This window comes from Bubalus bubalis, chromosome 6 (assembly GCF_019923935.1).
Source record: "Bubalus bubalis isolate 160015118507 breed Murrah chromosome 6, NDDB_SH_1, whole genome shotgun sequence".
Classification (NCBI taxonomy): domain Eukaryota; kingdom Metazoa; phylum Chordata; class Mammalia; order Artiodactyla; family Bovidae; genus Bubalus; species Bubalus bubalis.
In genome coordinates this window covers 104,448,551-104,472,890 of record NC_059162.1, presented here as the reverse complement: position 1 = coordinate 104,472,890, position 24,340 = coordinate 104,448,551, and the positions used below count along the sequence as shown (strand labels likewise).

Below are 24,340 nucleotides of genomic sequence, written 5' to 3'. Positions count from 1 at the left end.
GCATTTGCAAGCTGGACCTGCTCCCACCCTGGGGGGGGGGGGTTGGCAAGGAGGGGCCTCTCCACCCCCACCCCCATCCTCACCCTTGGCCCTACTCCTTGGGACCTAGGCTGAAAGGAAGGAATTTTGGAGAGGGCTGTCTCCTGTGGCCTGGGCCCAGTCCTGCACAGAGAACTTTCTGCAAGTTGCAGTGTCCAGCCTCTCCAGGAATGTGGTACTGGCTGGTGAGCCTGAGTCTAATCCTGGCCATTCCATCTGGGCAATTCACTTGCCCACTCTGAACCTCAGTTTCCTGATTGGCAAAGAGAAATATTGTCCCAGAGGGACATAGAAATTACTGGCAGAGAAGACAGTGATCTGCGCAAGCAATGGACAAGGACGGTGCTGGGAGTTGGGTTAAAGAAGGGATCAGGGATGAGTTAAGCTGAGTTTTGAGGGATGGGAGAATCTCTAATGACAGCCTCTGAGTGGGGGAAAGGGTGTTTTAAGCAGAGGGGATACACAAAGCAAAGGCTGGCAGGTGGAGTGTTGGCTGGAAACCTAGCCTAGGGCCCTGTGGGATGAGATCATGGGCTGCCCAACTGCTCAGCTGGCCTCTCTACTACTGAGGCCATACAGTGATCTGACAACACCTGACTTCTTCACAGCCTATGCTGTAGGGACCTCATCTGTCTCCATTGCTGCTCTCGCCTTAGTAGCTGGAACAGTGCACATGCATCAAAGGTGCTCAATAAATATCTTAAGTGAACGAGAAACTTCTCCCCAAACAGGATGAAATTTGAGGCAAGTGTTTGTTCCAACAACCCTGGCAACAGCCTCCAACAGACTCTAAAATAGTGGTTTGCAAAGTGTGGTCCAGGGTGCATCACCTGGGACCTTGTCAGAAATGCAAAGTCTCAAGCCGCAACCCAGACTAATCTGGCTGGGGCCCAGTAAAACGTTTCAACAAGCTCTCCAGGTTGATTCTGCTACACGTTAAACCAGGCACTCTGAATGCCTACGAAAAACAACTTGCAGATGGAGAAGCCAAAATTGTGGCCAAGCCTGACCCAGAACCCAGGTGTTCTTGACCCTCTCCTTTTCCCCAGCCCGGGGCACAAAGAAGAGAAGAACTCCATCATCCACCCCACCAGGTTTCTGGAACGAAGATTTGGAAATACCAAGGGTCTAGAAACAGAGGGCGGGGCATTCCTCCCGGGAATAGAAGGCGGGGCCATGTGCTCTGAGCCCCGCCTCATCCCTGTTGCCCCGGGAAACCCCGGGTTGTAACAATAACCCGCTGACGCGCTCAAGGGGAGGGATCCAGCCGAGTCCGTGGGCGGGACATCCCGGCTTCGGACCAATGAGAGTGCCCGGGCCCCGCCCCCGCGCCCCCTCCCCTAGAGCAAAGCAGGGGGCGGGGTCGCGCCTGCCTTGTCTTCCCTGCTCCGTAGGCGGCGCTGTTGCATGCAGGGGCTGCGGCGGGGTCGCCCCCGGCCGGGAGCCCCGCGCCTCCGCCTCCAGCCCGCAGGCGGGGCACCCGGCCCGCCAGAGGATTCCGCGGCCGCGGGCGGGCACGCCCCGCCCTCTCCCGCGCCGGGCCCGCCCCCCTCCCCGTCCCCCGCCCAGCCGAGGTGCAGCCGGCGCTGAGCGCGGCAGGCGCGGGAGCTGGCGCTGGAGCCGGAGCGGCGGCGGCGGCGGCGGCGGCATTCACGGGGCGGCGGCGGCGGCGGCGGCGCGGGCTCCGGCACGGGCTCGGGCTCCGGCATGGTGCAGTCCGGCTTCGTCCCGGGAGAGCGGGGCCAGCGTGCGGGGTCGGCGCCGGGGGAGCGGCGGCAGCGACGGTGGCGGTGGTGGCTGCAGGCACAAGCAGGCGGCAGGTGCTAGAAGCGGGGCTGGGCGAGGTGTGTGCCCGTTGGGCTCCGGGGCCGCCGCTCTCTCACTGCCCCCCTCTTTTCCTCCCTTCGGGCTTTTCAGCGCGTCCAGCCCCCTGTCTCCGCGACCTGGCCCATGGCGCCCCGCGGTTGAGCCGGCGCCGCCAGGGACCCCTCCCGCGGGCCTCCCCGGGGCGCGCAGATCCCGGAGCCGCCCGCCCACCCTCCGCGGAGCCCCCCTCCCCTCCTCGCCCAAGCCGGGCGGGACCATGGCTGCGAAGCTGCGAGCGCATCAGGTGGACGTGGACCCGGACTTCGCGCCGCAGAGCCGGCCGCGCTCGTGTACCTGGCCCCTGCCGCAGCCCGACTTGGTCGGCGACGAGGACGGAGCGCTGGGTTCGGGGGTGGCCGAGGGCGCCGAGGACTGCGGGCCGGAGCGCCGGGCCACGGCCCCGCCGATGGCCCCAGCGCCGCCGCTGGGCGCGGAGGTCGGACCGCTGCGGAAAGCGAAGAGCTCCCGGCGGAACGCGTGGGGGAACCTGTCCTACGCCGACCTCATCACCAAAGCCATCGAGAGCGCCCCGGACAAGCGGCTCACGCTCTCGCAGATCTACGACTGGATGGTCCGTTACGTGCCCTACTTCAAGGATAAAGGCGACAGCAACAGCTCGGCCGGCTGGAAGGTGGGGGCGTCCGGCTGGGGAGGGGTGCTAGAGCCGTTGGCTGGGGCTTCCAAGGGCTGCTAGATGTCCCTGGGCACCCGGTAGTTGGTCTGGAGGGAAACCCTGGGGCACCCCCAGGGGTCACAGAGTGTGTGCCCAGGGCGTGGGGCCGGCCGGCAGACAGGCGGGGGCGTGCTGGGAGCAGCTGTGTGCATGCTCTGGATGCAGGGTGGGAGGTCTGGTAGGGTGACAAGGGACTGCCACTTTGAGGCACCCCTGAGGGATACCCTTACCCCATCCTTGGGGGCATAGCAGAAGAACCTATTCTCAGGCCTCAGACATTGGGGACCCCTCTGTTACCCGCCCGAGTTTGCTTTGTGTTACTCTTGTTTTCCCCTGTCCACCAGGGCACCCTCCTTAAAGAGCTGAAATAATGACGGGCCGGTGGCTGCTTTCCTCCCAAATCTTTCCCACTGCCCTCACTGAAGCTGGCCTCAGGGTGAGGAATGCGACCCTAGGCCCACAGTTCTTTCTGTAGTGCCAGGAGTTCACCCTAGGGCACCAGCCAGTCTGAGGTGGGGAACTGGTCAGGTGATCTGAGTTCTCCATGGGGCAGCTGCTGTCCCCCCCTTGCCTGGATCAGCATGGTGGGCTGGTGATGACCCCTGCTGGTGTGAGGGCAGGGTGTTGAGACCTGGGGATCTGTCTGTGCCCACCCCAGGCTGTCTGTCTCCCACTTCCCTGATTTTCTGAGTCCAGATGCATTTAGGGGTGGGGGAAGGGGGAGGGGCACCCCAGGGAGGCCTCAGTACCAACCACTGGAAAGGGGGGAGCCATCTTGGGAGAGGACGGGGTCTTGACTGGATTGTGGCCTCCAGACCCTCCCCTGGCTAACTTGTTGGGGAATGGGGATAGTCGATGCCTTTGGAGGAGAGGAGGCTGGGGGGTGGGGGTGGTCGGGCCATGCCTAGGGCCTGTAAGCTGTCAGGCTCCCTGTGGAAGAGGAGGTCTCTATGAGGGAGACGTGCCTAAATGGAGGGCAAGGGCTGTGGCTGGTGGTGGTAGGCAGGGTCAGGGGAAGGAGGTGTGCCAGTGGAGGAGGGGAGGCTTGTGGACATGAACAGCACGAGATGCCCAGCGGCTGTGTTGACCTGGGAGTTGACCTGGGAGCCCATGGCTCTCAGCCTCTATGCTGGCAGCTTCTCTGTCTCTCTGGCCACTACGGGGTGGGGACGCAGGCTGGAGTAGCAGGCCTGAGTCTTTCTCTCCATCCTCTAGCTGGTCCCCCTGGGCTCAGCCCCCAGCAGAACGCTTGTTCCTCCTAAGTGGGTCCTGTGCTTTGCTCCCACCTCCCTCCTCTGCACTGTCCCACCCTTCGCTTCTCCTTGTGGATAGTTCCTGTCATCAAGGGCAGAGTTCAGACACCTCTTCCAGGAAGCCTTTCCTAACCCCTTTTCGCTAGCTCAGGTCCTCTCCCTACCTGTCATAAGTCTTAGTCTTTTGTGTCCTGTCTCATTTCCCTTCCCCACCCTCTTTGGAAAACAGTGGCAGTGGTTAGATCAATCTCTGTGCCCATGGCACCAAGCATAGAGCCTGGCACCAGGAGCTACCAGTGCATGTCTGGTAAAAGAGTAAAGGAGTGAGTGGATGGTGCAGAGGGTGCTGAGACCAGGGAGGATACTATGAGTCAGAGCAAGCCAGGAGGGCTTCCTGCAGGAGGCGGAGCTCCAATTGGAGTTGAAGGGTTAGGGATGATGGGGAAGATGGCAAGAGGGAACATGAGGCTTGAACCTGGGAAAAAACTACAGTGCACTGAGGGTCTCAGGGCCAAGCCCTCTGCCAGGCAGCTTTAGGCATCTGTGCCAGGTGTCACCTTTAATGCCCTCTGCACTGCCTGAGGTGGGTTTTACTGTCACTACTTACAGAACTGGGCCCTGAGGCACAGAGCAGAGAAGCAAACTGCCCAAGGTCACAGTCAGTGGATGGGAAAGCTGGATTCCAATCTCTGTGTGTCTCCCTCCAGGGACCCAGAGCCTCTGGAATAGTGTCCTGCTTGCCCTGGGTGTGGGAGGGGGACCCTGGCAACTTTCAAACAGGGATGGATCTAAATCTGAGAACGGGATTGGGAAGGTACTTGGAGATAATAAAGTCCCATGAGTTCATTTTGCAGACTGTGAGACTGAGGCCCTGGCAGGGAATGGGACTCTTCTTAGGTCATCAGTGGGCGGCAGGCCCTGGACGATGGCCCAGGCCTCCTGCCTGCCGTTGGATTCGGGTTCCTCTGCACCATACTGCCGGGGGCACACTGCTTCTCCCTGTGCCTGGGCTCAGGAAGGCTTGCCCTGGGCTGGGGCATCAGTGAGGGGTCCTCAGGCATGGGCTCCTCGCCTAGACCCTGGCAGAGACCCCCACAGCAGCGGAGGAGGGCTGTTCAGAGAGACCTCTGGCCTTTCCCGTCTCATCCCCTCAATGGCTGTCCTCCTCCTATCCCACCCGCATCCAGCTCCCCAGGGAGCCTCTTTCCCCTCTCATTCCCGCCCCTCCCACCACCTGTTCCCCCATTCCCAGTCAGTCCTTCCAGGGGCTGGGTGGAGGGGCCATTCCCAACTCCCAGCCACCCTCTGGTTAGAGAGCCTATGGGACACCTCAGGTGCCAGGGTTGGGGCCAGGGACCCATTGTTCCTTCCTCCCTCCCCTCCCCCACATAAGTGTTGCCCTTCAGCCCCTGTGGTGTACTGAACCCTGTGATAGATGGAGTGGGGGGACCAGTGGGGGAGGCATTGGACCTACCTTCAGGATGCATCAGGGCTACCCAAGCCCTGTGTTTTACAGGCAGGAAGGGCTGAGGGGTGGGGACTGGGGGGGACAGGGCTGGGGGACAGGGATGTGGTCAAAGCAGGGAGATCCCCTGGGGAGCCAGGCGAGCCCTCCCAGAGAAGATGGCACTCGATCTGATCTGTCTTCACTGGGTGGCAGTCTGGTCTGTCTTCACTGGGTGGGGAGGGTGGGTAGAATTGGGGGAAAGACTTCCAAGGGATATTGACTGCGTATGCAAAGACAGGGAGGTGGAATTCATACGCTGGGTTTGGGAGACTGTTGGGCATGCCAGGCTGGAACTAAGGGCTCTTGGAGGTGCAGGGCTGTGTCATGGGAAAGGCCGAGTGGGCCAGATCAGGAAGGGCTTGACCTTTGCCCTGTGGCCCAACCAGGGATGTGGGATGACAGTTCAGAGGTGTTGCAGAGAGGGATTGGAGGAGGCAAGATCATCAGCAGGCGCAAGGCACCCAGCAGGCTGAAGCCCGAAGAGAGACCGGGCTTGGTGCCGGAGAGGCTGGAAGAGTTGCCATCAGGGCATAGGATCTCCAGACCCGGGAGGAGGGCTTGGACAGGAAGTCTCCCTCCCTCTACAGGGTCCGAAAGTGTGGTTGTCCCATATCCAGGTTGTTATTGTTGTTCAGTCGCTAAGTCATGTCGACTCTTTGCTACCCCCATGGACTGTAGCCTGCCAGGCCTCCCTGTCCCTTACCACTAAGTAGGGTCTCCCACTTCCTCTGACACTCTAGCCCCTCCTTCCCTAGTGCTGGACTCCTCCAGGAAGCCTTCCAGGCTACTCTGGATCCTGGTGCTCCTTCCACTTAGCACCCCTGGAGTAGTTCTGCCTGCTTTTGTGTTTCCTGGCTGCCAGCTCCCCTGGGAGCTTTCAGGCCAGGCCTGGGTGCCTCCCATTCCTGTCCCCAGGATGGGTAGGGAGGAGCCCCGTGGAGGGGGACTTCCCTTCTCCCTCAGTGCCTGGAGCAGCTTGGCTGTTGTGGGGTGGGATCAGGAGGGGTGGTGCCCCACCCTCCATCCCGCCCAGGCTGGCCAGTAGGTCCTAGGTGGGGTGGGGTCTAGAAGGGAGGGGCTGCTCCCTGAGGCCAGGAGGAGGGTCCTGCGACAGCCCGGCTGAGCAGTGGTTTGCTTGCAGGGCTCCCCCTTCTCTCCTCCCCGCAGCCCGTTCCAGCAGGGCTCCCTCCTCCTCCTTTGTCCTCCGGGGATCCCCAGCCCCGAGGGCTGGTGGGGGTGTGGGAGGAGGCGGTGTGAGCCCGGGTTGGGGGGTGTCCTCACCCCCCGCGCTGCACGAGCGGGGGGCTGGCAGCTGCCCGCCTCCTGGGCACGAGCCCGTGCCAGCCGCTCCTGGCACAGTTGCTGGCACGCCCGGCAGACTCCCACGGCCACCTGCTCACACCCACCCACGAGCGCTGGCGCGCGGCGGGCCCTTCCGGCTTCCCGGGCCTCCCGGCGCCCCTCCCCCGCTACCGCGTCCCCCCCTCCCCACCATCCCCTCCCAGTCCTCTGCTCAACGAAGGCCCCCTCACTTCTGCCAGCCGTGTGCGTGGCCCCCCGGGCCGCCCCTCCCCAGCAACTTGGGGAGCTCGAGAGGCAGGGCCGCCAGGAGGCCCCTGGGGTAGCTGCACCTCTGCGGGGAGAAGGAGGGGCGGACCCGGAGGCAGACAGACAGACCGACAGACAGGGTGAGGGCCCCCGCCTGCCACCTGGCGCCGCTCCAGCGGGACGATGGCGGGCAGCGCCGTGCCAGGCGGTAATTGCAGACAGACTAATTTAAAGAGATGAGACGGTTATTTTTAACTCCTGTTAAGGTAATGAACGGCGCGGGGAGGGGGGTGTGCAGGTTCGAAAGTTCAGCGCCCCCCCCCAGCCCCCACTTTCTGCGGGTTGGGTCTCCCCTGTCTGCAGGCCCTAAGGATCCAGCTTCAGAACTGAGTGGAGTGGAGGGGCTCTGCCAGAGAAGGGGAAGGGCTCAGAGGGCTGGGGAGCAAGCGCCCACCGGTCCAGGCCATATTAGCATCCCACTTTCCCAGGTGGAGAAAACTTGTCTTAGGATCACCTCCCTAAGAACTGGCAGACCTGAGAACTGAACCCCCTTATACACCCCAAACTCACGTGTTTCCTCCTGTGCCATTAGGGCTGGGGTGGGGAGGGATTTGGAAAGGGAGCAAGCTTGTTTCTAGCAGCCCACCTTCTCTTATCTTTGAGTGGCGGCTGGTGGTGGCCGCTAAATGGGGTCCAAAGAGCTTTGGAAGCCCCTCTGTGTCTTGTGAGGAGTGCAGGTGTGGTCGCGGGCTTCGTGTGTGGGTGAGGGCTTCTAGGGTATGGGTGTAGCAGGGAGAGCCACCCCCCCACCCCCCTCCGGCCACTGTCTCCCTTACCTCGCAGCTGACTCCTCAGCACCCCTTCCCTATCTGAGCCTGTGGCCTGCCTACCATCTTGTGGATGTGTCCCTAAGAAACAGGTTCACACAGGTTCACATTGGTGCCTACTCCTATCACGTCCAAGTCTGACTTCCGTCTCCAGGAGAGTTGGGGAGTCATGGAGCCCATCACCTGCTGTCAAGGCTCCTTCCTAGATTACTCCATTTCTCACACACTCCGAGGTGCTGGGAGCTTGCAGCCTCCAGCACTGCCCATTCTGTCGCTAGACAGGCCTTTGGGTGGTTAGGCCTTTCTTCCTTCTCTCTGGCCATGGCCCATCTCTCTGGAGCATTGTGCCAGGTGCCCTAGCTCAGCCCTTCAGGGTCTGTTGGAGCTGTGGAGTTGGGAGTGGGTGAGGGGTGGGGACAGCCCCTGTAGGGGACCCTCATCTCGAGTGTGTTGAACTGGAGCAAAGCTCTCTCCTGTTCTGGTCCTCTGTGTTCTCATCCATAGCCAAAGGGCCTTAACTCACCCAGTCTCTGGCCCTTTGGGGAGCTGTAACTGGATAAACCCTCTCGTTCTAAGAGCCATGATAGGTTAGTTGGGCCTGGGGGCGCAGAGTACTGATGGGGCTTCTCATGGGTGGAAGCAGGTGAGTAGCAGTATGGATGGACTTGAACTGGGGACTCCTGCTTGGGGCTGCCTACCCTGCCCTAGCGGTACCCAGGTGGCAGACGTACTCTGAGCACAGTGAAGGGAGTGCTCGTGGCGGTCCCAGCTGTCCCACCAGAGCAGGCAGATGGGGGTCCAGGGTGTTAGGTGGGCATCAGCAGAGGCTCTGGGGCCCGGGTAGGGCGCTCAGGGGGGACAGCTGGATCTGGAGCGCTCCCCTTCCTCCTGGCACCCTCGTTACCATGGAAACCAACTCCTGTTTGGGAGGGCTTGGCTGTTTGCTGCCTCTCCCCACCCCCCAACCCATATGTGGAGGTGGGAGGGGGCCAGGTGGCTTGTGGGGGAGGGGCCTCCCACACCCTCCCCCACCCAGGGCCTCCGGCTTTGCAGAGAAACCTTTCTGGTCTCTAAGAGGGGTGCCTCTTGTGGGAAGGGGAACAAGAATTAAGAGAATTAACTCCCGGGTGCTAGGCAGTCAGTTGGGCACATCACATAAACCTTCCCATTTCATCCTCCCGGGGTCCTGCCAGGTATGTGATAATAGCCCCATTTTGCAGCTGAGGAAATTGAGGAAAAGACGAAGTCTCTTCTAAGGCAAGTCTCTTGCCAAGGCAGCACAGCTGAAACGAGGCTGAGCCTGGGTTCAGATGCAGACCTGTCTGTTTCTACCATGTGTCACCTTCTCCCAATGCCACTGCAGTGTCAGCCCACATCCCAGCGAGTCCTCCTGCCCCAGGGCTCGGTCATGCTCCCTCCAGAACCCTCCAGGGCTACTCAGTTCCCTAGGGAGCCAACCAAGCCCAGACTGCTCTGATCTGCCCCTGGGCCCTCTGCTGGCCTTGTCCAGGCCCTGCCCTCTCTCCTGTTTGCCCGTCTCTGATCGATCCCACACTGCCCTCAAACTGCCAACTTTATACCTGACACTGGAGTTGTCAACCCAGACCACTGCCGTTGCCAACTGCTCGCCAAGACTGCTGTCGACTCTCAGGGGCTGATCCCTTGGGACACCCTTCAGAAACTAGGCAGGTGCTTGGGTAGTTTGAACAAAAACCTACCTACTAGGTGATTCTGAAACCCAATGTGTCTTTCTGAGAATCCTGCCTTAAGACCTTAGGTGTTGGCGGAGCTGGCTGGTGATCTGAGTCACCTCCAAGCTTTTATAGTACAGTCTGCAGCCCCGTCTCAGACCCTCTTATCAGACTGTCAGTGGGTGAGCTTTGAAATCTGTATTTTAACAGGTCGGTCTGGTGACAGGTCAGATTCTGAACTGATGCCTTAGATGGTATCTTCCTTGACTCCTGCTTGTCCCTCCTGTCTTCTGTTCCCAGGGTGGACCACCTTCTCCTCCAAGCAGGCTGCCCAGATTGAGCCCACACCTCTCTTCCTCACTCTTTCTGGGTCCTCCAGGGAGTTGAGCCCCATGCAGTCAGCTTCAAGGGACTGAAACCACTCCCACCACACCCCCACCCCCCAGAATCCATTCACCCGCCCTCTGCCCTCCATGTCTCCTGTGCTCTGCCACAGAGCGTTTGGCTGCAGGAGGGAGGGGAACGGTCATGGCGTGAATCCTCAGCAGGCCTCTTTGGCGCTGGCCCGTGAGGAACCGGAAAGTCGCAGTCCCTGCTCTCTGCTAGCTCTCTGTCTGGTGGGGGAGGTGAGACCACGTGTGCTGTTCTTACAGGGACCAGTCCTGGGGTCTTAGCCACTCCAGGTCTTGGCCTCCTGGCTCCAGTCAACCTCTCCAGCCACATCACTCAGCCCTGTCTTCTGACCTTTGCTTCAGCCACACACACAACTCTTCCAGCTGGAGATGCAGCCACCATGGGCCATGACAGGCGTGCTCCCATTTAATTTTCACAGCAAACTGTGAAGCTGGTACCGCTACTGTCCCCAGTTTGCAAATGAGGAAAGTGAGGCTGAGAGACACAAAGTAGGCTCTCATAGTATCCCACTGGCAGTGACAGAAATGAAACTCCCCTGGGCCATTCCTCCCTAACCCAGTGCTCTGTCCAGGCTAGTGCAGGCTGGCTTCCACCCGCAACCTTGTCTCTCTGATTTCCCTTGGAGTTTGGCCCTGAGGCTTCCAGCCTGGGGGTTGGCTCTGGGATCCTGACTCCCTTTCTGCAACCCAGAGCTCCCAGAGGGAGGGAGCTGACATCGGCCCCCTCTCCATCTGCAGGCCCCCGGGGCTGATGGCTGCTTCCTCCACTCACTTTAATCCAGGCCTACACCCACTGGGCACCCACTGTGCAGCGCTGCTCAGAGGAACTGGACTGGCTCTCTGCCCTCAAAATGCCTGCAGGTCCAGCTGGGGAAATAAGATGAGGATAAAAATGACCCAGGGTCATGATGGAGGGACAGATAATTCGCTGTGGGTATTTGGAGGTGAGGGAAGAGAATGAGGCAAAAAAGTTAAAACCCTCAGTCAGGATTCTTTGGGAGCCTCACAGGGTCTGGCTATGTTAGCCAGAGCCCAGCAGCACTTGAGGCTGGAGAAGCAAGCAGGTGCTGGCTGGTGAGTGGCCTTGAATGCCACACCAAGAAGTTGGCACTCCAAGCTGTGGGGGATGAGGGATGACATGGGCAGAAAGGATGGTATGGAGTGTAGGGGCAGGGGAAGAGACTGGCTCAGGGGCCACTGTGGACTTCATACTGGGATCCAGGATAGAAGATGAATCTGAGAAAGAGTAGAGGCCCCAAGATCCCAGGCCTGAAGTGCCAGGCAGCACCCTTTGGTGCCTCGAGGATCTCAGAGGTAAGACAGAGTGCGGGTAAGAGTCTCGAGGCAAGCAGGGAGGAGCAGTCCTAGTTTGGCCACTCACCCTGTGTAGCCTTGAGCATCCAAGCCTCAGTTTCCCCTTCTGCAAAATGAGATAATAAGACATGTCCAAACTTTGCTGTGAGAATTACATCTGAGGAGAGTTACATGTAAAGTCCCCAGTGAAATCTGAGCAAATACTGTTATTGTTGTTCATCGCTCTGGCAAAGGAAAGGAGATAACTGTCCATGCCCTGGGTAGGGTGGGGGTCCTGGGCCCTGATCCCTGAGAGACACTGACTTGTGTATGTGTTGGGGGTGAGGGCAAGACTTCTTCTTCTAGTCCCTCCCTTTCTGTCCCTGGGGTGTGAGGGAATCAGGAGGTTCCGTATGCTGCTCTCTAGCCTACAGAGCTTTCCCTGAGGCCTTGAGGGCAAGCAGGCAGGTTTCAGGCCCTGTGCTTTTACAAATGAGGGCAGTGATTTACCCAAGGTTACCCTTGAACTCAGCACTGCCTGCCCCTAGATGCTGGCTCCTCTTTGCCCACTGGCAGGCTGTGTGACCTTGGGCATGGTCCTTCCCTCTCTGGCTCTAAGTCCCATCTAGGGATCCAAGCTCCCCTCCCCCAATACTCTGGGAAGCTTGAGGCCTCCTCCACCCCTCCTGTCCCCTCCCCCTGTCCTCAGCTGGCCTTGCCTCCTTTTGTAACCTGAGCTGGGGCTGTGGGGGAAGGGGCTTGCCCTCTGCCAGCGGCACCTGCCAGCTGAGCAGATGTGAGGGGATGGAGGCCCTCATCCCCCAGAGGATTGCCTGCTCTTGGCTTGACAAGACTGGGGCTGGGCGGGCAGCGCTCAGCACACCCAGCCCTGGCCTCTGGCCTCTGCCCCCTAGAACTTACCCCAAGCACTTGTTCATTTTTCAGCGGACATTCGTGCTCCAATGTGCCCTGCAAGGACCTCTCAGGCTCCGGGAGAAGACAGATGGCAGATGAGGGCTGGTGCCCCAGTCTGGGTGGGCTGCTCGGGCCTCCTGGAGCCCCTTGGCATGGGGACAGAGGGCCAAGGGCAGCCCCTGGGGGTGAGGCCAGTGTCTGTGCGGGTGGCCATGCCCCTGGGAGAGCAGATGGTTCTCTTGGCACCATGCCCACTCTTCCTTTCCACCCCCTGCCCCCCAGCCAGCCTGCAGGGCTGGGGCACAGCTGCTGAGCCCTCCCCAGAGCTGGGCCCAGGGCAGGGCTGGCTGAGGTCACTGCAGCTGCTCCCAGGGCCTGGGGCAGGGGTGTGGAAGGTGCTGCCAGCAGAGCGAGGGAGGGGATCAGAATGAGGAGGGGCTCGGAGGGGCCTGAATGGCTTGGCAGTTGGGGATCTCCTTTAATCCTGGAAGAGAGAGGAGATCTGTGCAGGGGTTGCTGAGCCAGCGTGGCAGTTCCTGGCGCCCTTTCCCCAGGAGAGTTTCTGTCTGGCCTAGGCTCGCCTAGAGGTGTCTCAGGGTAGGTGGAAGAGCACAGACCCTGGTGTGAATTCCTGCCGCAACACTTACCCCCTGGAGCAGGTCAGTTGTTCCCTGAAGCCTCAGTTTCTCCTCTGTAAAATCAGAATAATAAACTAACTTAGAGTTTTGTTACAGATACTCAGTAAGACTTAAACTGTTGAGTGCCAGCGTGTGCGTGAATGCTCAGCAAATCGTAGTGTCTTTCCTTCTCCACTTGTTGAAGTCTCCGGAGGAGTCAGCAGAGAGTAGGGAGGTGGCAGAGGCACCAGGAACTGGAGGAAAAACCAGGAGGAGGAGGAGCCAATACCTGGAACTTCAGCCTGAGGTTTGGTCAAACAGAAATGGCAAAGTTGCCAGGCCTGAGTGGTTCATGGCTGCTGAAAGTTCCAACTTATGTATTGACTTACCGTGAGCCAAGGATTGCCCACAAAGTTCAAGTTGGGAGGCAGACTCATTCACAATTACACTCTAGTGCACAGGTAGATTTTTTCAGTAGAAATGGGGAGGGAATAGTTATCTTTGGGGCTCGCAGAGGGGAAAGACATCACAAAGCTCGCCTTAATAGAGCAGGACCCAGTTGCACAGAGAAAGAGAGAAGGGCACAGGGAACAGTGTGCGAAGGCAGGAAATGTGAGATATCCAAGGTGGCTGGAGTTCCAGGTGGGTGTAAGCAATGGAGGTGATGAGGCTAGAGAGCATCAGAGGCTCTTGATTGTCAGTCTGGAGGATGAGGAGCCCTGGGTCTTTGAGTAGGGGTGAGCTGGGACTTCTGCTGTTGGCTTATTTGCTGTCCAGGCTGAGTGTGTGGGCTCTGTTGTCTCTGGGGTGGCAGGGGTGGGGGATGCCAGGGCCTGTCTCTTGACCTCCTGCCTTGCTTTGGCTATTTGGTTCCTCCTGGCCCCTGGCTGCCCACTTCTGTTCCACTAATGACTCCAAGCCATTCACCTGTCAACACCTTTGGCTCTGATGCTCCTGCCTGCCCTTCCACCCCTCCTTCCTTGCAGACCCTAATACCAAGGGTTTGCATGTGGTCTCAGGGCCCTGAGGTCATCTAGGTCACTCCTTCTCCCAGGAAGTCTGTCTGGACTGAGTACTCCAGGCAGCAGAGCAAGTGACCCTCCTCCTTACCTAGATTCCCCACCCCCCACCTCCAGTTTTGTGGCTCTCTCTGAGTCAGGTGTGTTCCTGGGTCAGAGGTGGGTGGGGGATTTAGGGTGGTACAAGGGTTGCTCCTGGGCCTGAGACAGGGACTCCATAAGATGTGGGATGTCATGCCCTTCCCGGCCCCACTCCCTTTCCCTTGGATGTTGGGATAGTTACTGTCTTTTACAGGAGATGCTCAAGGTCACATGGATGACGCTGGGATTCCAATTCTAGCCCTCAGTACTTCTTCATGCAGGAAGGGAGGGAAGGAAGGAGAGAGGAAACAGGAGTCACAGAGGGAATCAGAGCACTCATGCAGCCCCATCTCTGCTCTGGGAGGCACCAAAGGGAGAAGCTGGGTCACATCCGCATTGGGTAGGTGGGGCCAGCTTCCTGAGGGCAGGGCCAGGCAGAATCTTGGACAGCAATGGAACCTGGAGAGGCAACCATACCTGGTTTTAGGTTGGATGGATGGACACAAGATCCAGGACTGAACTGGGAGAGTCCTGGGATCCCCTCGGTACTAGAGGCCAGGGGGTAGCACAGGGCTTGTTATGGGTAGGCAGCATAACACTTGGGTCTCCTGTCTCTGATGAAAGCCAGGAAGCTTGGGCTTGAGAATCAAGGCAAGGATGGCCACTGAGGTGGGCAGCAGGGCAGCGTTCCCCACCTCATTAGGGATGTGAGTGAGAAGAACCTTGGCTTTGGAATACAAAAGCCCTGAGACCCAGACCTAGCTCCATCACTTCCCAGCTTTGTGGTCTCAGGAGTCATTTAACCTACTTGAGCCTTAGTTCCCCTCTCCACCCCCACTTCATAAAATAGCATTACCTACCCACAGTGGTGTTGGAGAAAGACTCTTGAGAGTCCCTTGGACTGCAAGGAGATCCAACCAGTCCATTCTAAAGGAGATCAGTCCTGGATGTTATTTGGAAGGAATGATGCTAAAGCTGAAACTCCAATACTTTGGCCACTTCATGTGAAGAGTTGACTCATTGGAAAGGACTCTGATGCTGGGAGGGATTGGGGGCAGGAGGAGAAGGGAATGACAGAAGATGGGATGGCTGGATGGCATCACCGACTCGATGGATGTGAGTATGAGTGAATTCCGGGAGTTGGTGATGGACAGGGAGGCCTGGCGTGCTGCAATTCATGGGGTCGCAAAGAGTCGGACACGACTGAGTGAACTGAACTGAATCCACAGTTTGGATGGTTTTTAGAATTCACAGAAGAAATGTATCTAAAGAACCTAGCTTAGGTCTGGCACGTGGTAGGTGGTGCCCTTCTCCCGCCTTGGTCTGTGAGTGTGCCAGTGGTGTGCGAGAGTGGGCTGCACGGGCTCGTGAGAGCTGATCCGGGAGAACTTCTTCCCAGTTCTGCGCTCAGTGACATCATGCTGCCAGCTTAAAATTGGCTACGATGGGAATATCCATGCCACAGAAACCAGCAAATGCTACAAATCGAATCAGGTGGAGTTTTTTCCTTGCTGGAGAGCTGGAAAAAAAAAAAAATCCACCCTGTGGGTTCTCTTCAGCCATCAAGGGGACCAAATAGGAGGTGGGGGCAATGGTGGAGCACTGGCTGGACCATGCAACCTAGAACTCAAAGTCCAGGGGCCTGGGAAGATTGGATACAGTCATAGTGCCAGGCAGCCCTCCATAGGCCAGGGACAGCAAATGGTGGGACCCTTCTTGCTCCAAATCTCTCCTCTTTTCCCCCCACTCCCCAGCCCTGAGATCTGCTGGGCTCTGGCTGGACAAGTAATATTGGATGAGGTTGAGCTATCAGGGAATGAAGCTGTGCTGGGAGGAGAAATGAGGTTGAGCTGGAAGATAAACGAGGTTGTACTGTCAAGGAATGAGGTGGTACTTGGAGGCAAGGTGAGGCTGCATTATTAGATAAATGAGGTTGTACTATCAGGGGATGAAGTGTACTTGTAGGAGAGATGACGTCCTGCTGGATCAGGCGGGTTGCACCATCAGAGAACACAGCCACACCACAGGAGGAAGGAGAGCCTCCGACTTGGAGGATAAATGAGGGTGTCCTGCTGGATAAATGAGGGGGCCCGTCAGGTGAATGGAGTGCTGTTAGCAAATGAGGTTGTACTTGCTGGATAAATGGGACTGGTGTGCTGGATAAATGGGGTTGTGTTGTCAGATGAATGCATTACTGCTCGTGGGCGAAGGGTGTCCTGGGAATAGATGAGGGTGTCCCGTTGGATGGATGAGCTGCCGCCACTGAACAGCTCAGACCCTGTTCACGGGGGAGGCACCATCAGCAAGGACGAGGTTATTCTGTTCCCCTTGGGGGCTCCTGGAGCATCTTCTGGCTCAGATGGTCCAGGCTGCGAGAGACCTTCGCCGCAGCAAGCCCTGGGTTACCCCAATCTGTTCAGGCAGCAGGAGCGAGCAGGTAGGGGGCCAGGGTGGGCAATTGCCTTGTTCACCCTGGGACCGCTACTTTCCCTCTCACTGAAGCCCTTCCTCCTCTCTGTGCTTCCATCTGTGGCCCAGGATGCTCCTGCCTTTCTCTACCCCTGCTTGCCTCCCATTCTGCCCTGTGTTCTCTCAGTTTGGAGCAGCTCCTATTCTGTGCAAGCCACTCTGCCAATCTCATTAATTCTCCCTGCAAGACTATGTTACCCTCCTTTGCTGTCTCTCATTCATTCACTCAACAAACATTTATGAAATGCCTGGCATATACCACACACGTGGGGTCTGGTAAGAAAAAGAAAGGGACAGAAATGCTTCATGGAACTTGGATTCTAATATAAGGGAGCCCAGATAACAAATTAATGAACATAATATAAAGAAATTATACAGTACTTTAGAAAGTGCTAATTGTTTTAGAAAAACTCAGAGCAGGGTTAGGGAGCCAAGAAACGGCAAGGCAGAGGAACGTCTGTTAAGAGCGGACAGGATAGGTCTCATTGCGTAGGTGGCATCTGAACGGAGACTTTGTGGAGCTGAGAGATGGACATGGGTATCTGGGCAAGGTGGGATGGTACCTGGCAGGTTCCTGGAAGGTTTGAAGAATGGGAGGAATCAAGCAGGACAGTGTCAGGAGAGGAGCCTAGGAGGTCACAGAGGGGCTGGTGGGCTGTGGTAAGGCCTTTGTTCTTTACTCTGAGTGAGATGGGGGCATCTGAGTGTTCTGGGCAGGACTGGACCGTGATCCGGGTTATTTATAGGATCCCTCCGGCTGCTGCCTGGTGGAAGGCTCAAGGGAAACAAGGGTGGAGGCAGGTAGCCTGTTTGAGGAAGTGGAGGTTCAAAGTGTGCAGCTCAACTGCTTGTGGGTGTCAGAGCCAAGACTGGAATCTGGATCCAACACCAGAGCCCTGCTCTTCGTCCTGCACCAGCCTCCTCGCCCTGGTGACTGAGGCCCCAGCAGGCTGGCCTCTCACCCAGGTTCTGCGGGACAGTAGGAGGGGCTGGGATGTAACCCCCTGTCCCTTCCCTCTGCCCCCACCCCCGATAGTCTCGCTGAGGCACCAAGTCGGGGAGGTCCCATCCTGGAAACTGCACCAGGCCTACATGGAGGTGTGGGACGTGTGAGGCCCAAGAAGACCAGCTTGGGCACCAGGGGAGCCTGGGCATGCCGGGGCCTTGGCTGTGGTGGCGGGTTGCTAGGCAACTCTGAGAGGGAACCCTGGTTACTGCTACCTGGCAGAGGCGTCTCTCTGCCCTCCCTCCCTCACCTCCTCCGTGGCCTCTGGCCTCCCAGGAGGCCTTGTGGGTGAGATGTGATCAGTGCTTGCCACAGGATCTTGGCCGGGAGCTCTGATGGGTACCAGGTGGCTGGGCCCTGAGGAGCCAGAATGAGCTGCAGGGCCTGGCCTGGCCTCCTGGGGCACAGCCCTGGTGCACACCTGGTGAAGAGCTCTGCTCAGCAGACCAAGGCCTAAGTCCTCACCTAGCTCTGGGCCACCTCCCTGGGTGACCTTGGGCAAAGAATGGCACCTTACTAGGCGTCAACCCCATCCAGGTGGCCTGCAGAATTCCTCGCCAAGGGCCATTTTCTGTGCGAGTGCCAAGGGAGGGTGCTGAGCAGAAAAGGTTCCAGGTTACCCCCACCCCAGCCCCAGTGGCTTGAGTGCGGAACACTCATGTTTTGTGTTAGATTCCATTTACTACAAGAGTTCCACTACTTAAAAAGTTTGAAAACCCCTGGACTGAACAATTCCAAGAACTTTTCGTTGTCAACCGCAAAGGTGCCTAGAGTGCAGTGGCCCATCTCATCAATTTCTGGGGAGGGAAACAGGCCCAGAGAGGAAGAGGGAGTGGCCCCAGATCAGGCTTGCTGGAGGACAGGGAGGAGCACCAAGCTGCAGCTCAGGAGGCCTGGGCTCGAATCCCAGCTCTGCCACCAGGTCCTGGGTGATGTAGGGCAGGTCCTTTTTTCTCTCTGGGTCCAACCAGCTGTGGTTTCAGGCTGGGGCTTAGGGGTACCTGGCTGGGCAAGGAACAGAGTGGGGAAGGATAGAGACCTTCATAGGCCTGGAACGTGTGTTCTTGACGGTGATCTAAAACATTTGTATTGATATTCAGAAAATTTGGAAGTCTCGTGGAGTACAAGCCAAGATTCCCTTAAATTCTAAAAAGGAAATGCAAGACTCTTAGAGAATTTTGACCTTTTAACATGCCCCCAGCTTCCCATGCTACCAGCTTCTAGGGTTGATTACGTCATGGAAAGTTTGAGAAGAAATGGAGGACTGGTTTCCTAAGATTCTTTGGAAATTCTCTGACTTGTTCTCTCTCCCATGGTGGAATGTGAGGTCCTTTAGACTCAGAGTGAGTCTAACCTGAAATCAGTGCCTGGCTCTGCCACTTAAAACTGTATGATCTTGACAACTTACGTAACCTCTCTCAGTCACCTCACCTTGAGATGGTTGGTGGTTTAGTCGTCAAGTCATGTCCGACTCTTTGCGACCCCATGGACTGTAGCCTGCCAGGCTCCTCTGTGTGTGGGATTCTCCAGGCAGGAATACTGGAGTGGGTTGCCATGTCCCTAGAACATCTTGAGATAGGGGTCACAGTCCCTGAGCTGTATGAACACTGACAGAATGATCATAAAGTACTGAGAATGGGATAAAATACTCCCAATACCAGGGCTGACCCGGCAGGTACTCAGGAGGTGCCCTACTTGGTGACATCCTTCCTTCTCCTCCGACCCTCCGGCACTCAGAACCGGGCTGGCACATAGTGACATGGATAAAGAGGTGTGGCCTGACTGACCTCCAGCTGGAGGGGCTGCGAGGTAGAGCCTCTGGCTAGGCAGTTAGTCCCACAGGGGTTGAGAACTGAGGCCTCAGAGGCCCCTGAACACAGGTGTTGGGGAGGGGCTGGGGAGCCAGGTGCAGGGGCGGGAACGGGAAAGGGGGGTTTCTACTCCAGGGAGCACCACTCCCTGGGGGTCCAGCTCCCCTCCTCTCAGGGCTTCAGGAGGAGCCAGGCAGGGTAATGCTGGGAGGGGCCTTGGGGCCCCAGCTGTTGTCTCCCAAGACCAGAAAGTGCCAGAGATAAGGAGCCTGGGGCCCTGAAGAAGTCAGGCGCGTGCCTGGTGCTGGGGGTGAGGGGCGAGTGGGCGCCTTGGGCAGCAGAGAGGACCCCTCCTTCTGCAGTCAGGTGGGAAGGAGGCAGCAGGGAGAGCCCGGACGGATCAGAGGTTCTGGGGCTGGGGGGATGAGAGCAGGTCCGTATGCTGGGCAGACCTGGAGTGGTGCCTGTGGGACCGTGGGCAAGTTACATCATGCCTCTGGGCCTCCATTCCCTGGTACAGGAGATGGAGTAATGCCAGCTCCCCAGAGTTGTTTGTGCCCAGCGCAGGTACACTCAGGGCCTGATATTAAGGATTGTAGAGAAGGAGTAAGTCTGTGGAGTGATCTAAGAAGTGAGGTCTTCTGGCCAGAGTGAGGGATTTGACTAACATTTATGAACACCAAACACTTAGCATGCACATTATCTCAGGTAATGATCTAACAGCTTTCCGAGGTGGTTACTGTATGTTGCCCATTTTTTTCAGAGCAGCTCACCGAGGCATGCGCTCCTAGAGATTGAGTCAACAGCCATGGTCACATAGCTAGGTGGCTGAAAAGAGCCAGGCATCCTGCCCAGCCCTTCAGATACCCAAACCCCTGCTATTTCCACAACAGTGCCAGGGCCAGGAAGTCCAGGCCTCCAGCAGGGAGGCCCCAGAGGTGCGGCGTGGTAGGCTCTGCAGTAGTTCTAGTCCTCCATGTTCTCTGCGAGGAGCCAAGTCAGTGGAGCTGTGGACTCCCCTGCCTCCCTCTGTCCCCAGGCCAGGCCTGGCAAAAGCAGGCAGTGATATGGAGCCCAACAGAAATTTACAAGAGGATATGTGTCGGTGTGGCTAAGGTGAAGCCCGAGGAAGGACCAGAGACAGCAGGAGAGCTTTGTGGCCTCAGGCAAGCCACTTCATCTCTCTGAGCCTCAGTCTTCTTGTCTGTAAATGGGCATGACGTCACCTGCTTTGGGGGGATTTTGTGCAGGAAGGGGCTTGAGGGCAAAGCTACTTTGCATCAGGTGGGTGGAGAGGGAAAGGAACTGGGCTGACCTGAAGGTGGGTACTGAGCAGCTGTGGGGTTTGAGGTCTCCACCGCTGATGGATGTGCTTTGAGGGATTTACTGGGATCGGAATGGAGTTCGCAGAAGCTCCGAGAATTGGGGAGAAAATGTGGGCCTCTGCCCACCTTGGGGACACCCAGCCGATTCTGCTTATCCTGGCCAGGCCCTCCCAGCAAAGGGTTAACAGTCTTCTCTACCTGCAGTTGCATTTTAAAGACACGAAATTAAAGCAGGTAATTTATTCTCCCCACACACGAAAGAGCAATTAGTTCTAAACAGGGCTTAATCAGTCACCGCGAGATTGATTTCTGGAGCCCTGGGTTTTCGGGCTCCTGGCGCCACGCCAGGCTGGGGTGGGGTGGGGGGGCGGACAAATGAGCCGCGGCGGCATGAGCCCTTACATAATCTGTTGGGGGGCCCTAGCAGCCTGGCTAGCCCCGGGCAGAGCTTGGCTGAGTTGGGGAAGGGGGTCTTGCTCCCCTGCTGCAGGCGGCTCCTCAAGAGTAGCCTCCCTGGCAAGACCAGACCCAAAGCTCCGGCCCCATCCTACAGAAAGTGCCTGTGCGGGCTGGGAACAGGGAGGGTGGGGTGGTTCTGGAGTGGGGAATGGATATTCTGAGTTTGTCCTACCTGATACTTACACCTGTTCCCCCTTCTTCCCCGCTCTACCCTTTCATCTTCCCTCTTTCCTCCCCTTCTGCTTTTTGGCGTTTCTTTTCGCCTTCTCTCCTCCTCTCCTCGATTTTCTCCCACTCCTCTTCCCATCATTTATCCCCTCACTGCCCACTCCCCCACCCCTGTCCTTGTCTCTGGCCACAGAACTCCATCCGGCACAACCTGTCTCTGCACACCCGGTTTATCCGCGTGCAGAACGAGGGCACAGGCAAGAGCTCCTGGTGGATGCTGAACCCCGAGGGCGGAAAGACGGGCAAGACCCCGCGGCGCAGGGCCGTGTCCATGGACAACGGGGCCAAATTCCTGCGCATCAAGGGCAAAGCGAGCAAGAAGAAGCAGCTGCAGGCACCAGAGCGAAGCCCAGACGACAGCCCCCCGGGCGCGCCAGCCCCAGGGCCCATGCCTGCCGCGGCCAAGTGGGCCACGAGCCCAGCCTCGCACGCCAGCGACGACTACGAGGCGTGGGCCGACTTCCGCGGCGGTGGGAGACCCCTGCTCGGGGAGGCAGCTGAACTGGAAGACGACGAGGCCCTGGAGGCCCTAGCGCCGTCGTCGCCGCTTATGTACCCGAGCCCGGCGAGCGCGCTATCGCCCGCGCTGGGTGCGCGCTGCCCGGGGGAGCTGCCCCGCCTGGCAGAGCTGGGGGGCCCGCTGGGCCTGCACGGCGGCGGCGGCGGCAGCGCAGGGCTGCCCGAGGGGCTGCTGGACGGCTCACAGGACGCGTACGGGCCGCGGGCCCGCGCCGGGACGCCCGCCTACTTCGGCGGCTGCAAGGGCGGTGCCTACGGCGGGGGCGGGGGCTTCGGGCCGCCGGCGCTGGGCGCTCTGCGCCGCCTGCCCATGCAGACCATCCAGGAGAACAAGCAGGCCAGCTTCCCGCCGGCCGCCGCGCCCTACCGCCCCGGGGCGCTGCCCGCGCTGTTGCCGCCGCCGCCACCCGCGCCCAGGCCCGGCCCCGTGCTTGGTGCACCCGGGGAGCTGGCGCTGGCGGGCGCTGCCGGCACCTACCCTGGCAAAGGGGTGGCCCCGTACGCGCCGCCGGCGCCCTCGCGCAGTGCCTTAGCCCACCCCATCAGCCTTATGACGCTGCCCGGCGAGGCGGGCGCGACGGGTCTGGCGCCGCCGGGACACGCGGCCGTCTTCGGGGGACCCCCCGGCGGCCTCCTGCTAGACGCGCTGCCCGGGCCGTACGCGGCCGCCGCCGCCGGGCCGCTGGGTGCCGCGCCCGACCGCTTCCCGGCCGACCTGGACCTCGACATGTTCAGCGGGAGCCTCGAGTGCGACGTCGAGTCCATCATCCTCAACGACTTCATGGACAGCGACGAAATGGACTTCAACTTCGACTCGGCCCTGCCGCCGCCGCCGCCCGGCCTGGCCGGAGCCCCGCCCCCCAACCAGAGCTGGGTGCCAGGCTGAGGGCCGCCTGCCGCGCCCCAGGTGCCCTGCCCCGCACCCCCCACCCCAGGGGCCTCTGTCTTCCCATCCTGATCCCCGGGTCCCCATTCCCATTTCCGTTCCACGGGGGGATCCAGGAGGCAGCCCCAACCCAGCTAGAGACAGCCCGCAGAAGCTGACCGCTGAGGGAAGTGGTAGGCAGGCGCTGGAGCACCCTGCTGTTCCTGCCCAAACCCCAGAGGCCTGCTCTGCCTCCTCCCAAAGACGGGAAGCCTGCGGGGTGGATGCTGGGTTCCCGGCTGGGTGGGAATGGGGAGGAATGAGGTGGGACGCGCTGGTCTGGGAAGCAGACTGGGAGATGCGACAGGGGGTCGTCTCCGAATCCTCAGTATCATTGGTAGGGCTCTCGCGTGACTAATCGCCCACCCAGAGTCGGGGCTGATTCCCTATTGACACTTTCCCACCGGTCTTTGCGTCACCCACCCCAAGCCAGGAACCCCTCTCCTGAAAACACACCCACACCCACCTATTGGCTGTTCACCTTGAGCTGTCCTTCAAGTCCTGAACCACGCTCCGACCTCCACCCCCACGGTTCAGCCCTTCCCACCCATCCTTGCCTGCCCTTGTTTCTCCCCTCCCGGTCGAAGTCCCTCTCCCCTTCCACCCCTGCCCGTCCCCCAGTACTGGTTTCAGCCTCTCCAGCTAGCCTCAGCTCTGGATCTACCCCCCAACCCACCACCCCTTTCTCCGTGCCAGTCCTGGCTCCTCTCTCCCATATTTATAAGTGTCCGGTCGGGGCGGGCTGTGGGCGCGGTGTCCCCGGCGCATATCGTAGGCAGTGTACCGTGGCCGTGCCGTCAGCGTGTGCGTGTGTGCCGTGTCGAGGCCGTGTAGAGTGCATTGTACAGCATATTTTCATGAATAAACTTGTTTTAAATATTTCCCGCGCCTTGGGCTAGCAGGAGAGCGGCGGCGGAGGCAGATAATTGGCAAGGATCGCGGAGGCGGGGGTCCCTGTGCCTGAGCCCATTGTGACTTTGTGTCTGCATCTGTGTCAGCATTCACGGACGCCTATCTGCTCAACACACATTGGTTAAGCGCCTACTGAGTTCTGGATGCTGGAGATGTGCCTGGGTGGACTCTCCACCTGTTTCTGTGAACATGTGCCTTGCGGGAAGTTTCTCGTCTGGGGATATTCTGTCCCCAAAAAGCTAGGGTTGGAAGAGAAGGCACAGATATTAACTGAGAGCATGTCTGTGTCAGATCCTGGATTAGGTGTAATTTTTGTTCCCATTGTACAGATGAGAAAATAGAGTCGGAGCGGGAAAATGGCCTGGCAAGGCAGGCTGGGATGGTGGAAAGGAGGCCCTGGAAGGCACACAGACTTCTGTTTGAATTTATCCTCCACTATTTTCCAGTCGTGTGACCTTGGGCAAGTTTTCAACCTCTGTAACCTTGCTTTCCTGGCTGGCACACCTCGTGAGCAGTAAATGAGAAGAGATATGCAAAGCGGCAGCACAGGTCCTGTGCCCACTCATCCATCCGTTCATCCATGGAAGATTTCGTGAGCACCTGCTATGTGCCAGGTCTCATACCAATCACTGGGGCTGCCGGAGAGCAGCACAGGCACAGTCTCTGCTCTGAAGAAACTTAGAGGTTTGAGGGGGACAGAGATGAGTTAATGGGCAATTTTAGATCAGAGATATAATGAATGGAGGAGAATCGAATGACACAGCTGCACACATCTTGGGCTTGAGGACTCAGGGAAGGTGCCTGGGGTGGGAGTGGGGGTGCTGTCTCAGCCAAGCATTAAAGGGTGAGTTGTCACTGGGAAAGGAAAGAATTCAGACAGAGGGAATGGCTTGATCAGAGATCCAGAGTCAAGAGATCATTTGGGTTCCAAAACAAAAAGCAAT

General features: G+C 58.7%; 1 protein-coding gene across 1 annotated transcript; it reads left to right on the top strand.

The window, feature by feature from the left end:
• The first annotated feature begins 1,646 nt into the window (after positions 1 to 1,646).
• FOXO6 (forkhead box O6) lies at positions 1,647 to 23,363 on the top strand. The gene is made up of 3 exons (XM_044945174.2): positions 1,647 to 1,859; positions 1,957 to 2,536; positions 21,174 to 23,363. Exons 1-3 carry the CDS (start codon positions 1,747 to 1,749, stop codon positions 22,443 to 22,445), a joined length of 1,965 nt encoding a protein of 654 aa, XP_044801109.1. The 5' UTR covers positions 1,647 to 1,746; the 3' UTR covers positions 22,446 to 23,363.
• Positions 23,364 to 24,340: the final 977 nt, after the last annotated feature.